At 44.8% G+C, this 16520-nt stretch overlaps 1 protein-coding gene across 1 annotated transcript in view; it reads right to left on the bottom strand.

Annotated features, from left to right (window-relative positions):
* Window positions 1-16520, bottom strand: part of IL23R (interleukin 23 receptor) — a 109974-nt gene that overhangs the window by 91575 nt on the left and 1879 nt on the right. Inside the window, exons 2-4 of the mRNA XM_030206678.1 lie at window positions 16198-16491; window positions 12948-13071; window positions 11597-11659 (exon numbers count right to left, since the gene is read on the bottom strand). Coding sequence (XP_030062538.1) covers window positions 11597-11659; window positions 12948-13071; window positions 16198-16491 — 481 coding nt within the window. The remainder of the gene's footprint in view (window positions 1-11596; window positions 11660-12947; window positions 13072-16197; window positions 16492-16520) is intronic.

Raw genomic sequence — 16520 nt, 5'->3', positions numbered from 1 at the left:
TGTAAAATATGTACTGTGTAAGATATGTGCCTATTTACAGAACAGTGTTTAGGTGGAGTTTGGACATATATGTGGGTATGTGTGTATCTGTCATTATTCTAATCATTTATGCATGCAATCAGTGTGCAAATGTTTCCCACTTTATAGAATTACCTCCTTGTACTTTGAGAACATATTTTAATAAAAACCTATCACTTTGTTAATTTTTGAAAATTAGCAAGTGAATATTTATTTAAATGTTATAAATAATGAGCTGCTGTGATGCAAAAACATGCAAATCAAATTGTTTCTAAATTGTTGGACCCTGGCATGCAAAAACTGCTAGTTTTTGCAAAAATGAGAGCTACGTGTCAATGGCTATAGCTATCATTTTTAAACAGTCGAGTAACTTTTAAAGCAAATGTTTGTTCCTCAAGTAGCTAACATTTGCATGAAAAAGCCAAACACACAAAGGAAATCCTGTGGGTTAACATGTTAATCCCCTAATCTATTGAAAAAGTTGTTTTGCGTTAAGAAATGTCTTTCAACATACACATAGTAGTATGAATATTTCAGGAACATAGTCATCATACTCCTTCTTGTATAAATGATAAAACTTGTTGATAATGATCATCAGAGAGATTAGATATGAAACTAGAGGTGCAAGAAGACAGAAGTTATGAAGTTCACTAACATGATACATTAGAGTTATCACATTTGGAGTGTAGAATTATAGCAGCTATATTGGCCCTCCATAAACATGGAATATTTGTATTATAGACTGTGAGACCTTTTGTTAAATCAACAAAATACAGTATCAGCGTGTAATCCTTTGAGACCACATAGTTCCTTGTTAAGATATTAATCACATCTGTTTCTTTCTCTTTGTCACACAACAATTTTCTTCCTATATATTTGGGGCTTCTAAGTCAACTGGAACTGGCTGCAAATAGGACTTAGGGTACCCTGTGCTTTCATTTACAATGCTAAAATTTTCCCCCTTTTTAAACCTTGCCCATTTCATATATGCAAGTATTTATCAGACCCATTTTCTGCATGTAAAGCCAAGTTGTTTACCAATGGCTTTACATGCAGAAAATGGGTCAAAGGCATCTTCAGTAGTCAATGACAAGCGAAACCACAAAAACCTTTTGTTCGAGACACGGTTTTTAATTTTTTTTTTTATAACATCTAAGTATTTTTACTCATAGTTCTGTTTGAGACGGTCTGCCTTCGTTTGACCCCTGGCGCAGGCGCACGAGCGCCATACCACAGCCCGTGTCAGCTCTTTTTGATTAAAGGACTCTTGATTGTTACAATCCTGAAGGTCCCTTTGTGCATTTTTTCTGTGTTGTGTTTATTTGCATTTTTTTAACCCTCTCTTTTTGCTACTAGGTATTCTCCATGGACAGCAGTGAAGTCATCAACAGACCATGCACAGAATAAAGGTCCTCCAGCTTCCACACTCTTCCAAAAGTTTTTGAGAAGCTTCACCATGCCTGCATGCCACTTTCTGCTGGAGTACTTTCTTATATTACTCCTACGTCGACCCCCCCCCCCCCCCCCCCCCCCCCCCCCCCCCCCCCCCCCCGCAATCTCTAGTTCTAACACCTTCCCATCTCTGGAAAAGGTTGTTTGCATATTAATACCTTTCAAATATTTAAACGTCTGCATCATAGCACCCCCAGAGATGCCAAGGGTGAACCATCCAAAAGAGTGTGATTTACCATGCCAAGGAGTGAGACTAAAGGCCAAAGAAATTTTTCACAGGGTACATCCAGGGTATAAATTTAGAATGATTTAAGTGTACTATTGTTTTGCAAATGAATCAAGGCAGCCTTAAATATTGGCTTTTCTTTGGAACCTCTGAAAGAATATAAAGTAAGGAGCAATTTAGATAATTTTCTTGAGCTGAAAATCATCTTCCACCCAAGTATGTTCATAGCTTTCAAAGCACATGTACTTGCAGTAAAGGGAAAAGGGACAGGGCAAGGGGAAACTGTAGGCAGGAAGATGTGCTCAGATTTCTTCCTACTCATTGAACCACTTGGTTTACTTCCTAAGGCGTGCCTCTCATGAAAGCAGTGATCAAGATCAGTACACTGGTAGTGAAGTTCTGATGAGTGAGAGATAGGGCTCAACGAATGTGAGAGTGAGAAATCTTTCAAATGAGTATGATGCACTCCTCATCAGTGAGACTTGGCATCTCTGTCAGCCCTATCCCTCCTTCCCTCTAGGGTTACATATTGAAGTCCTCAAGTCTCTTTTTGTATGTTTTTTGGCGCAAACCCCTTAGCATGTGTTTCATTTTGTTCTGAACTGCTTCAAGCCTTTTTATGTCCTTAGTAAGATACGGTCTCCAAAACTGAACACAATACTCCAATTTGGGCCTCACCAATGACTTGTACAGGGGCATCAACACTTCCTTTCTTCTGCTGGTCATGCCTCTCTCTCAATGCAGCCTAGCCTCAGCAGAGCGTAGCCATGGGCGGGCCCGGAAGGGCCCAGGCCCAGCCATTTTCCCTCCAGGCCCGCCCATCCACATCCTTCGCACGCTGTCGCTGCCCTTTTGTCCTGCGGAGGCAGTGTTCAGTGTTTCCATCCTGCCCTGTCTTCCCCAAGCGCTGCTGCAAGTGCATTCTCCTTTTCGCCCGTCGCGCTGCGCTGCCATTCACACAGGCAGCTTCGCTCCTCCCTGCCGCGTCTATTTGGCCCTCTCTGATGCACTTCCTGTTTAGGGCCGGATGAACACAGCAGAGGGGAGCGAAGCTGCCTGTGTGTATGGCAGCGCAGCGCGACGAGTGAAAAGGAGAAGGATTCCACTTGCAGGGACCGATGCAGGGGAGCCTGGGGAGAAGACAGGGCAGGAAGGAAACGCTGAACGATGCCTCCGCAGGACAAAAGGGCAGACAGCACGTGAAGGATGTGGATGGGCGGGCCTGGAGGGAAAGTGGCTGAGCTGCTGGGACATGGGAGGGAGAGGAGAAAGGGGCTGGAGTGCTGCTGGACAGGGAAGGGAGAGAGAGCTACTGGACATGGGAGGGAGAGGAAGAAGGAACTAGAGGGAAGGGAGAGAGCTGCTGGGACATGGGAGGGTGAGGAAGAAGGGACTGGAGGGAAGGGAGAGAGCTGCTGGGACATGGGAGGGAGATGAAGAAGGGATTGGAGGGAAGGGAGAGAGCTGCTGGGACATGGGAGGGAGAGGACGAAGGGACTGGCGGGAAGGGAGAGAGCTACTGGGCATGGGAGGGAGAGGAGGAAGGGACTGGAGGGAAGGGAGAGAGCTGCTGGGACATGGGAGGGTGAGGAAGAAGGGACTGGAGGGAAGGGAGAGAGCTGCTGGGACATGGGAGGGAGAGGAAGAAGGGACTGGCGGGAAGGGAGAGAGCTACTGGACATGGGAGGGAGAGGAGGAAGGGGCTGGAGAGCTGCTGGACAAGGGAGGAAGAGGAAGAAGTGACTAGAGGGAAGGGAGAGAGCTGCTGGACATGGGAGGGAGAGGAGGAGGGGATTGGATGGACAGGAGAGAGCTGCTGGACATGGGAGGGAGAGGAGGAAGGGGCTGGAGAGCTGCTGGACAAGGGAGGAAGAGGAAGAAGGGACTGGAGGGAAGGGAGAGAGCTGCTGGGACATAGGAGGGTGAGGAAGAAGGGACTGGAGGGAAGGGAGAGAGCTGCTGGGACATGGGAGGGAGAGGAAGAAGGGACTGGAGGGAAGGGAGAGAGCTGCTGGGACATGGGAGGGAGAGGAAGAAGGGACTGGCGGGAAGGGAGAGAGCTACTGGGCATGGAAGGGAGAGGAGGAAGGGGCTGGAGAGCTGCTGGACAAGGGAGGAAGTGGAAGAAGTGACTAGAGGGAAGGGAGAGAGCTGCTGGACATGGGAGGGAGAGGAGGAGGGGATTGGATGGACGGGAGAGAGCTGCTGGACATGGGAGGGAGAGGAGGAAGGGGCTGGAGAGCTGCTGGACAAGGGAGGAAGAGGAAGAAGGGACTGGAGGGAAGGGAGAGAGCTGCTGGGACATGGGAGGGAGAGGAAGAAGGGACTGGCGGGAAGGGAGAGAGCTACTGGGCATGGGAGGGAGAGGAGGAAGAGGCTGGAGAGCTGCTGGACAAGGGAGGAAGTGGAAGAAGTGACTAGAGGGAAGGGAGAGAGCTGCTGGACATGGGAGGGAGAGGAGGAGGGGATTGGATGGACGGGAGAGAGCTGCTGGACATGGGAGGGAGAGGAGGAAGGGACTGGCGGGAAGGGAGAGAGCTACTGGGCATGGGAGGGAGAGGAGGAAGGGGCTGGAGAGCTGCTGGACAAGGGAGGAAGAGGAAGAAGGGACTGGAGGGAAGGGAGAGAGCTGCTGGGACATGGGAGGGAGAGGAAGAAGGGACTGGCGGGAAGGGAGAGAGCTACTGGGCATGGGAGGGAGAGGAGGAAGGGGCTGGAGAGCTGCTGGACAAGGGAGGAAGAGGAAGAAGGGACTGGAGGGAAGGGAGAGAGCTGCTGGACATGGGAGGATAGGGAGAGAAAGAGGGGAGATGGATGAAAGGATGCAGAGAGAAAGGGGAGAGACTGGAAGGATGTGGAGAGAGAGAGGGGGGGACACTGAACAGAAAAGGATAGAGAGCTAGAGAGACACTGGATAGAAGGAGAGGGGAGATAGAGACACTAGATGGAAGGATCAGGAGAGAGGGTAGATGGGTGGAAGGATGAGGAGAGAAAGAGGGAAGACACTGGATGGAAGGGTAGGGAGAAAAAGGAGACACTGGATGCAAAAGAAAGAGGGGAGACACTGGAGGGATGGGTAGAAAAAGAGGGGAGCTGCTGGATGGAAAGAGGGAGAGGACAGAGTAGGGAAAGACTGGAGAATAAGAGGAAGGGGCATGTGGAGAACAAGGGTGAGGAAAAGATGAAAAGCCATAGGTGATGAATGGACAGGAAACCCTGGCAAGAGAAAGACGAAGGAAAGCAGAATCTAGAGACTGGGAGCAACACAATGAGAAAAAGTAAACGGCCATACAACAAAGGTAAAGAAAATAATTTTATTTTTAATTTAGGATAAAGTAATATGGTACCTGTGTTAATAAAGTTTCAGAGACCAATACTTCCTTCCTTAGGTCTGGAGAGGATACCATAACAGCATTATACTGACCTCTGAAACAGGGGCGTATCTGCGTGGGGCCACGGGGGCCTGGGCCCCTGCAGATTTTGCCCTGGACCCCCCTACTGCCGTCAACCCTCCCCGCCGTCGCCGTTACCTACCTTTGCTGACGGGGGACCCCAACCCCCGCCAGCCGAGGTCCGCTTCCTCCTGCCGCTGCCTTTAAAAATATTCCTTCAGCTGGTGGGGGACTGCAACCCCCGCCAGCCGAGCCAAGGTCTTTTAAGTTCTTCTTCGTCCTCCTCCTCCGTGCTGTTCAAAGCTGATCCAGTTTCGGAGTCTGACGTCGCAGCACATTGTACGTGCAGGAGGTTAGACTCACAGAAACAGAGTCTGTGAGTCTGACGTCCTGCACGTACAATGTGCTGCGATGTCAGACTCCGAAACTGGATTTAGCAGTTGAACAGCACGAGGAGGACGAAGCAGAACTTGAAAGACCTCGGCTCGGCTGGCGGGGGTTGGGGTCCCCCGCCAGCTGAAGGAATATTTTTAAAGGCAGCGGCAGCAGGAAGCGGACCTTGGCTGGCGGGGGTTGGGGTCCCCCGCCAGCAAAGGTAGGTGATGGCGGCGGGGGAGGGGGCTATAATGTGCCCCCTCACTCTGGCTCTGGCCCCCCCTACCGCCGCAGTTCAGATACACCCCTGCTCTGAAAGCTCATTGAAAAGGGTGTTAGGCTATTAAATAAATTATTTTCTGAAACCTGATGCACTGACAAATGCATCTGATTAGTGTGACTAAATTTTGCTGGGGAAGGGGAATAGAGAGAAAATTTTGTGCCCACCCACTTTAGGTTCAGGCCCATCCAAAATTGGCAGTCTGGCTACGCCACTGCTCAGCATATCGTTTTGTCGCCTTGAGATCCTTAGACACTAACACCTCAAGGACTTTCCTGAGCTGTGCTTATCAGTTACTCTTAGCTGTTCTGCCTACTTAGGTTCAAATTACAGCATGTGACTTTTAAACACCATTACAAATCATTGTACTGGCTAACCTCAAGTGCAATTACAAACCTTCAATTAATCTTTATAGCAAACTTCCAACTTAATCTCAAGTGCATTTTCCAAACTAGCAATAAAATCTCCCTTTCTCACGGCTTCTCAATTGTTCCACCTGATTTGTCAGTCTCTGAACAGCACAAATGTTAAGCCGTGATGCTTAGTCTAATCAGAAAGTTAATTCACATGGGCCCCAGTTCATTAACATGCCCAGCCCACATACAAACTGTGCTTCAGAGACCATATATACAGTTAATTGTACATTCTTCTCACAAACATTCCTTTATATATCAAAAAGAAATACAAGGGAAATTCTCTGGTGAATCGTATTTACATGCTCTAGTGTAATAACTCAGGGGCCCTTTTACTAAAGGGTTGGCGAGCAGCAACAGGCTTGCCGCGTGTCAATCCGGAACTATTGCTGGGCTACCACAGGAGCCCGGTAGTAGTTCCCACCCCCAGCGTGCACCACTTCCGGCGCTACAAAAATATTTTCTATTTTTGTAGCGCCAATGCTTACCCAGCGTTAATCGGGCAACGGTTACTACAGGGTTAGCGCGTGGGAGCCCTTACCGCCACCTCAATGGGTGGTGGTAAGTGCTCCCCCCTGAAATGGCCATGCAGCAAGTGGTTCACTTACTGCACGGCCATTTCTTTTCCCAAAAATGGCCAGCCTTTAACTGCTGCGGTAAAAGGCAGGCCTCAGCGCGTGTCATAAGCATGCGCTTACGCTAGTTCAGGCCCCCTTTTACCACAGCATAGTAAAAGGACCCCTCAGTGAACAGTCAACAGATTACCATACCATTTTCCAGTGCACTTTGTTTAAAACCTTATACGTAAACATAACAATAAAACTTTCCAACAGAACTCATTTCAATTTATAAGCATTTTCAGCAGAGCAAACTGAATAATTCCATTCCTGTCAATTATTGCCACTACTAGGGAGAAGGCTTATTATATTTTATATTAAAACAAAAAAAAAAATCAAAAAGCAGAAATGGGCCTCCAGGAATAGGACAAAAGGTAGGCTTTACTATAAAGTCCCAACACGGGCCGTGTTTCGGCATCCAAGTGCCTGCATCAGGGATTGCAAAAAATATCCTATGCTGATGATTTTTGCAGCAACAACACCACGGTTGGTACTTCAAATTGTGCCCTAAACGCTCCTTTGAACAATGTGATAAGATCCCTCTATAAGACCTGTTCTCTAAATTGTCTAGGGACAGCGGAGCAATAGTTACATCAAAGTGATCAGTTCTTTTCTTATATCTGCCATCTCATCTTATACTTTTGTTCCACTTGATCTAAGCAGCCCACTATGAACTGCATGTCAGCTCAGATTGCTGCTAAGTCTGTTCATATGCTAACGATTTGTGCACTCAGGCCCTCATTGCCTTCTTTAATAGTCTGCTCATTCCAACTCTGCAGTAAGTATGGAATCACCAGTCCGGGTTTTGGGTGACTATGTGCATGAGGGGACAGAGGTGCAATCTTGTACTAAACACTGAAGCACTGTCATCTGCTCTGTAACTTTCAGGGTCTTTGCTAAGTTTTCAGTAGGTTTGTTTTGCCTCTTCGTGATGGTGTGAGGGGGCAGAGTTTCCCAGTATCATTTAGGCACAGCAAGGGTTTGATATCAAAGTTTTAAGGATCATGTGATGGGGTTTATAGAACACAGCTCCTCACCCTTAAGTAAAGTCCCTCTCTAACTAGCCTGGGCCACCTCAAGAGCACTGATCCCGCCCCAGAAGGAAGTGAGCCAGGAGGGGTGGTGTCAATATTGGGGAGTTTAAAAGACAGGGCCAGGCTGAGCCTAAGAAGGCCCAGGGAAGGAAGACCTGAAGCCCAAGTTTACGCCTTTATAGAATACATTTATCTGCTATTATCTGGCTGAGGTAAGCCAACTTTTGCTTCTTGTTAAGACTTGCAAGCCTACTCAAAACTGTTACGAAACCAGATAAACTGTTGCATCTGAGGTTCCTGGCCTGTGGGGTAACAGGTCCCAGGGCTCAAGTGAATAAAATATTTATTTTCACTTTTATACACTTTGTCTGGCTGAGTTATTCCCAGGGCCACCCCATAACCCACACCCAGAGTCTCACAGATCAATTAATTTGATCATATAAGAGAGCACCTCAGCCACCACCACATGACTCCCAACTTCAAATCATTTTAATGGCATTGTGGTTAACCAGTCTGCCTGTCTGTTTCGTAGTGCAGATAGCTTGCCTGAACCTTTTAAAATACTAGGAGAATGCTTCCCCATGACTAAACTCTCTTCACTTAGAGGGGCATAATCAAACGGCGCTGGCGAAATCGATCGCCGGCGATCTCTTTTGGCGGCACCGCAACAGCTGGCCGGAACCGTATTATCAAAAAAGATGGCCGGCCAACTTTTGTTTCGATAATATGGTTGGGGCCGGCCAAATGCCATAGATCGCCGGGTTTGAGATGGCCGACTTTGTTTTTCAGCGATAATGGAAACTGGAACCGGCCATCTCAAATCCGGCCAAATCCAAGGCATTTGGCCGTGGGAGGGGCCAGCATTCATAGTGCACTGGTACGTCTGGATGTTTAGATCTTGCTGATCAGTTATGTTATGACTTACTTGTTCAGGAATGCTGTATTTTGTGATACTGTTTTGAGAAATGTTCAAGAAAGACTTCATACAAATGAAAAAAGTCCCTGCCGATGGCCGTCCCTGACCTGCACTTCCCTTAATAGCCGTCTTTCTCTCCGAAAGTGCACTTCTCTTAATGGCCGTCTTTCTCCCCAAACAGGGAAAACAAAAGTTTTTGCATACTGCTTTTTTTGTAGTAACAGTGGGATTTGAACCAGCCACCTCTGCATTACAAGACCAGTGATGTAACCACTTGGCCACAGCTCCACTTACTTGGGTGTCCCTCCCTTTTGATTATACCCCTCCAGGTCTCTCTCAGCCACTCACAGACAGCTTGACGCACTGTGATTGGCTGAGAGAGACCTGAAGGGGTATAATCAAAAGGGAGAGACAGCCAAGTAAGTGGAGCTGTGGCCAAGTGGTTACATCATGGCTCTTGTAATGCAGAAGTGGCTGGTTCAAATCCTACTGTGCTACTGCAAAAACTGTTTTGATTTCCCTGTTTGGGGAGAAAGCCAGCCATTAAGAGAAGTGCACTTTCGGAGAGAAAGACGGCTATTAAGGGAAGTGCACATCAGGGACGGCTATCAAGGGAAAATGAATGGCAGGGACTTTTTAAAATTTGTATGAACTTTTTCTTGAACATTTCTCAAAACAGTATCACAAAATACAGCACTCCAGAACAAGTAAGTCATAACATAACTGATCAGCAAGATCCTTTTTTTTTTTTTTTACGAGCTGGCCGACTGGCTTCCCCTCCTAGGAAGGAAATGTTTTAAAGTTTTTTTTTTGGGTGGGAGGGGGTTGGTGACCACTGGAGGAGTATGGGGAGGTCATCCCCGATTCCTTCCAGTGGTCATCTGGTCAGTTTGGGCATCTTTTTGAGACTTGGTCGTGAAAATAAATAAACCAAGTAAAACCGGCCAAATGCTCGTCATCGCCGGTTTTCTTTTTTCCATTATCAGCTGAAGCCGGCCATCTCGTAAGCACGCCCACATCCCGCCTTCACTACCCTGCCAACACGCCCCCTTGAAGTTTAGCCGCCTCCGCGATGGAATACCGGTGAGTGTGTCCAAAACTTTGGCTTTCGATTATACCGATTTGGCCGGTTTTAGGAAATGGCCGGCCATCTCCCGATTTGTGTCGGAAGATGGCCGGCTATCACTTTCGAAAATAAGCTGGTTAGTCAACATATAGCCTTCTGTCCTTGCCCAAACCAGAAATCTGCAGCAGTTCCTTAATTCCTTCCTAATATGTCATAACATTTCAGCTCCTGCCTTATTTCAGAGCATGTCCACTAAGCCAGCATTCGACTTCCATATTCCTTTCTCCTGAAATCATCAGGTTGCAGTTATGTCTTGCAGCTTTACCCTCCTGAACTTTGGCCCCACTTGCCTCTCTCTTCTTGTCTACAAACAGATCTGGCCTTTTTCTTCCATTCACCAGCAGGCTGCTTAATTGTCACCAGATGCTTAATTCTTTTCATTTGGCCTCAAAGCTCATGCTGCTTTATTAAATTAAAATTCCTAAACTGCTTGTTCCCCCCCAGGAGCACCTTTCCTGTCAATTCAGAGCTCCTAAGGTCTATCAGCCGAGCGTTCCAGAGAGCTCACTGCCTTTCAGAGCTCTCCTGTTTTCTAGAGCTCCCCCTAAAGCCAGACTACAGTATAAACAGTGATACTCTGCCTGGTATACTTTGCTTTCACTGGGCAGACGAAAAGCAGACATATTATATAGCATATTTCATAGTAACTCAACTAAAAAAGAGGGTCTAATTATTGGCAAAAATAGAAAGTTTGCATTTATAGTTTAATTTGAAAATATAGAATGTGGATAATAATTTTAGGTTAAAAACATAATACATAATATGAACAGATAGATGTATGCAAATACATTCATGTATACATGTATGTGGGTGAATTTATTGTAGCTCAGGACTTCTCAAAACTGTGCTGGGACCCCAAAGCCAGTCAGGTTTTCAGGATACACGTAATTTCGGCTAAGGCCACTTTTTGCTGTAGCCTACTAAAAGAACTCTTAAGTATTTATCAGACAATAAGTGCCTCATGTGATTACCTACAATTTTAATATGTATTTATTAAGACAGGCATGCTGGGAGGGACAGTCTTATTTGTACATTAACCCCTAAATTCTATATATGGCACTCAAAATTGTGCGTGTAAATTTGAGCACACGCCCAATTTGCAGGTGCAATTTAATTGAACAATGAACCAATTAGCTCCAATAAATGGGCACCAACAATCAATTACTGGTGCTAATTGTGAAGAATATTGATATCAGTTGCCTTCAGTGAAATACAGGTCAAGAGTCTTACAGCAGCCAACTAGGCCTCTAAAATCATAAAACTATGTCTGACCCAGAATTTCACAGAATTGCTGTTACACAGATTGTGACAGCTTGGAGGGCAAAAGGTGCAAAAGATAGCAGAACTGATGTAGAAATGACAGATGGACTAGGCTTTAATGAGAACCTGCGGTCAGTGATATTTTACAAAAGATAGATTTACAGTTAGCCAGGTGCAAAAAAACAGAACTTTGAAAAGGGCTGACCAAAACTTGAGGACAGGATTTGTCATGGTGGTCAAAAATTGCTAAATAGATTTACTAATTTTAAGGCGAAACTGCCAAAAATGTTAAAGTTAGAACAAAAGGGTATAAAACACTGACAACTGGAATAATCTTGTGGAGATCTCAGTACCTGTGACACCAGTTTGATTCACTGACTGATCACTCCCTATGAGAAACGAATGTCCTTTGATTGCGCTTACAAATGATCTTGTAATAAGTGCTTTTGGTGAGTATCAATAAAGATTGAGAGCTGATTTCTCATACCTGCAGTTTCCTTCTGAATTATTGTCCTCTGTATTACCCAGAGTGTGTGGACCACTCTGGGGACTAGAGAATCAGATAAAGGGAGAAAAATTATACAATTGTCAACAATTAGAAGCTATGCGCACATCTTTGCAGTCAGTATTCTATAAACATGCAAGTATAAATTTTTAAGTGTGGATCCAAAAGGAAGCGTGGCCATGGGAGGGGCATGGGTGAGTCATGGCATTCTTAGAATTTGCATACAGTGTTATAGAATATGGCAGATCCATGCCTAATTTAGACACAAGGATTTACATCAGGTTTCAGCTGGTGTAAATCCTCACACCCAAAATCTGGCACGGATCCCGGCTCTAACAATTAAGTTATGCGAGCTGTTATAGAATACACTAGGATTTTGGCACAGAACACTAGCCGCGCTATATAGAATCTGTGGGTAAGTGTAATTCTATAAATGACACACAACTCGCATAACCGAACTCTTATCACATAACTGATTAACCTCTTTGATATTAATGATCAAGCAATACCACTTTAAACCTTATGTTGAATAGGGTCTCTCTATAGTCAATGACCTAATGTATGTTACAATCCAATTTATTACTCAGGAACCTACATGCAATACCATAATTTATTCTTCTTTACCATATATATGCACATGGCATATATATATATACCATGATCTGTTCCATATATGTTATGTTCCATGTTTGTTACCATGTATGTATGCACCTTAACACAATACCATTTGCAATTCTGCTACCCAGAAATGGCAACTGCCATTACGGCAAATGTAAGCCACATTGAGCCTGTAAATTGGTGGGAAAATGTGGGATACAAATGCTACAAATAAACTTAATTGGCTTAAGCCAATCAGCATTGTTAACAGCACTTAACAAGCTATAATGAGCATTAATTAGAATTTACGTGCACAACTCACTAAGCGTATTCTGTAACGCAGTGCGCCTAAGTTCTAACATGCGCAAGCAAAAAGGGGTATGGTTATGGGCGGGAAAATAAGCATTCCATGGGCACTCCAAAATTTATGCACGTAGTTATAGAACATGGCCCAGTGCGCCTAAATCTACGTGCTGGGATTTACACCATGTTTTCATTGGTGTAAATGGATGCATAGAGTTTTAGGCACTGGGATATCAACTAAGCGTATTCTATATATAGGCTCTGCTTATAGAATATGCTTAGGCAGAAATGTTTTCTGTGTGGATTTTTTTAGGCACCATATATAGAACCCCCCCCCCCCCCCCCCCCCCCCCCCTTAGCGTTCATTTTTTTTTGCCCAAATTTGAGCACCATTTACAGAATCTAGTCCTACACAACAATTGCTGGAGCTTACCTCCTTAAATGGACAGTGTAGTTTGTTTCTATGAAGGTATATTTCCCTGTGTTCCAGATACATGTCATATTAGATGAATTTTCATGTAAGACACAAGTTAAATTGGTTGGGTTGTCTGGAGGATCTGTAAGGATACACATTATAGTTAATGCATTGCTGAAGGAGGATTTTCTCATAAGGAATAAAGTTCAGATATAAACAAAACACTTCTGACAGTATGCATTTAGAAGGGTAAAGCTCTCCCAGAAAATGCTCTAAAAATCTATTTAAATTTTTCTGGCTTAGTTGTAGACACCTATTGCGTAATAGATTTGCATATACCATATTAGAATATTTCACTTATGCACATCGATTAGCTTGAAAACTTGCTAATAAACAGATTTTAAAAGCACTGGAGTACCCACCTAATGCTTGAAGCAATAGGCTGAAAGCTGGTGAAACAAAGGTGTGAATGCCACTGATGCTTCTCATGACTTTGACCAAGACACTTCACTCTCCACTGTCTCAGGTAAAACTTAGGGGAATATTCACTAAGCTGAATTAAATAAAATTTGGCCCAATGCTCCATAAAAAAACAATGAACTGTGTTACATGAAAAGCAACTCATCCTTATGCAAATAGAAAAAAAGGCAGTTTGCATCAAAATTCACAATCTTCCTCATTCCAGTAAAGTTAACAACACCGGTACAGATGTTGCTAACTTTACCACTAGGAACATCAACATATGATATGATACTATCAGGGATAGTTGAAGGAACTTGCCCATCATGCAAAAATAAAAGCCTTCACCCTACCCACCCACCCCAACCAAGGCAAATATCCTGGGGGCCTATTGGTGAGGGGCATATCACCCCTCGTTGTACCTCCACTCAGTCCACAAATGTTTAAAACAAAATCATGTCCCTCCAAGCCCTAGCCCTTTAAAAATAATCTTTGATTGCCCAATTCCCTGGTATGCCTCCCCTTGCTGACAGTCTATTAAAAGAAAAAAACAACAACTCCCCCCCCAAAAAAGTCTCCTCCATTCTGCAACCTTTAAATAAAAGAAACTGCCAGCACCCATGGAACCTCCCCATCCCTTAAGTGATCCTACCTTGGTAGCACTATTTTCCAAAATGGTACACCTTGTCCCTAGTTGTAGTCTTGCTGCTTTATTGTGTGAGGGGAGCCCTCACTAACTGGCCTTTTACTAAAGGGCGTTAAGCTCTAATGCATGCTTACTGCATGAAAAACAGGTGACTGCAAAATGCATTAAAGGGTTTTGTGGTATTTTGCCTGTTAACATGCACTAACTTGCGCGTTAGCTATTTTTAAAAAAATATTTTTGGAGGGAGTGTGTCATGGGCAGAGAATGGGCATGGGAGTGTTAACAAGCTAGCACGTTCACATTAGCACATGCTAACAAAGAGTTAATGTGGGAGCACTTAGAGGTGGTAAGTGCTTCTGTGTTAATTTTTTACAGCTAATGCACGCTAATGCGAACATTAGCATATGACCTGAAAATTGTTTTTCAAAAATGCCTTTAATTGTGCCATGTTTAATCTGGGTTTAGCTCATGGGAAAGTCCTGTGTTAAAACATGCTAAGCCCAGATTCTAATGCCCTTTAGTAAACAGGCCCCTAAAAACGGTGCTCACCTCGTTCATCCTGTTTTTAAGTATGTAAACAACTGTGCTGCAATCCTGCCAGAGTGTTGGAATTTCCTCTTCCTGGTCAGAGAAAGAAGCTGTAATCAGAAACTATGCTGTGAGCCAGGAAGGGCAGGGGAAGAGAAAGGATCAAGTCAGCCCCTCCCACATGAGCAACAATGATACTCCTATTGTTTAATTTTGAACTTCAAGGATTTAAAATCTCTTGGAGCACAGAGGAGTTGGAGCTGGCTTGAGAAAGAGAGTGGGGCACAGCTTCTGGATTATAGGTTTCAGGTTTCTTTATTCTTGATATACTGCCAAATGGTCCAAGCGCACAGGCCGCAAGGCCAAACTGGAACCCAAACAAACAAATTCAGCAAGTAAAGGGTTAAAGGGAAACCACACAGAGAGACAGCTCAGGGCTGTGCTAGAAAGCACAGCTAAATGGAAGAGCAGCTCACACAGACTCAAGCAACAGATTCAGCAAGTAAAGGGTTAAAGGGAAACCACACAAAGAGACCATCCAGGACTGTGACAGAAAGCACAGCTAAATGAAAGAGCAGCTCACACAGACTCAAACAACAGATTCAGCAAGTAAATGGTTAAAGGGAAACCATACAGACAGACAGCTCAGGGCTGTGCTAGAAAGCACAGCTAAACGGAACAGCAGCTCACACAGACTCAAGCAACAGGTTCAGCAAGTAAAGGGTTAAAGAGAAACCACACAAAAAGACCGTCCAGGACTGTGACAGAAAGCACAGCTAAATGAAAGAGCAACTCACACAGACTCAAACAGATTCAGCAAGTAAAGGGTTAAAGGGAAACCATACAGAGAGACAGCTCATGACTGTGCTAGAAAGCACAGCTAAATGGAAGAGCAGTCCACACAGACTCAAACAACAAATTCAACAAATAAGAGCTAAAGGGAACCACACAGAGAGGACTTCTCAAGGCTGTGGTAGAAAGCACAGCTAAATGGAAGAGCAGCTCACACAGACTCAAACAACAGATTCATAAATAAAGGGTTAAAAACAATCCACCCAGAAGTAAAGCTTCAGGAACAAGGTTTAGAAGCAAGGCTTTCAGGTACATGGCTTCACAGGCAAGCCACACAGGAACAAAGATTCAGAGACAAGACTCACAGGAACAAAGCTAGACAGGAATCAAGACATGAAGGAATAAAGCCAAGCAGGAACTGGATCCAAACAGGGAACACAAAGACAAGGTTAAGAGACCTGCTGCAAAGGCAAACCATGAAAGTTCCAAGGTGCTTTATAAAGGACTTTGCTGATGATGTCACGATTAGGAATGAGGCTTGGGTGCAGGAACAGCAGAGCGAGGCTTGGATAACAGGGAAACAGGCAGCAGAAGCAACCGTGCAGGGAAAAGGCAGGCCGGAGACAACAAAGAGCCAGATTACTGGGAAAAAAGTGAATCTGGATGCAGGGCATGGCCACAGCCATGACAGAATCCTGCTGTAAGCAGCACAAGAATTACCAAGCTTTCGAGGGCCAGAAAAAAGCACTTGGTGGTCCGGGTTCTAGCCCTCGGGATATAGATTGAACAAGCCTGCTGTAGCATCTGTGTTAGTGTATATTTCCAGCCAGTAATTATACTTACAGCCTAATGAGAAGGTCATTCCACATACTAATTCCTTAGTACTTCCATTAGGTTTGAATTCGCATATAACAGTGTAGTGATGGATTTCAACATTATGAAGCTGAAGCTGTGCCGTAGTATCATTTATACAGTGCGCTTGATTTCTATGAGGTTTATTATTTAAAGAGAAAACAAATGTCCCTTGTGAACAATGTCTGTTGTGTTTTGTAGATGTACAAAATATGGAAATATTAGAACCCATCAGTACAACTGGGGCTGGTTCAGTCCACAGAAAACCACTGCAATCTAAAATACCTGCAAAGAGAGAGAAAGTAAATTGGTAA

Source organism: Microcaecilia unicolor, chromosome 6, assembly GCF_901765095.1.
Source record: "Microcaecilia unicolor chromosome 6, aMicUni1.1, whole genome shotgun sequence".
In the NCBI taxonomy this organism is placed as follows: Eukaryota; Metazoa; Chordata; class Amphibia; order Gymnophiona; family Siphonopidae; genus Microcaecilia; species Microcaecilia unicolor.
This window is presented reverse-complemented; position numbering and strand designations above follow the sequence as displayed.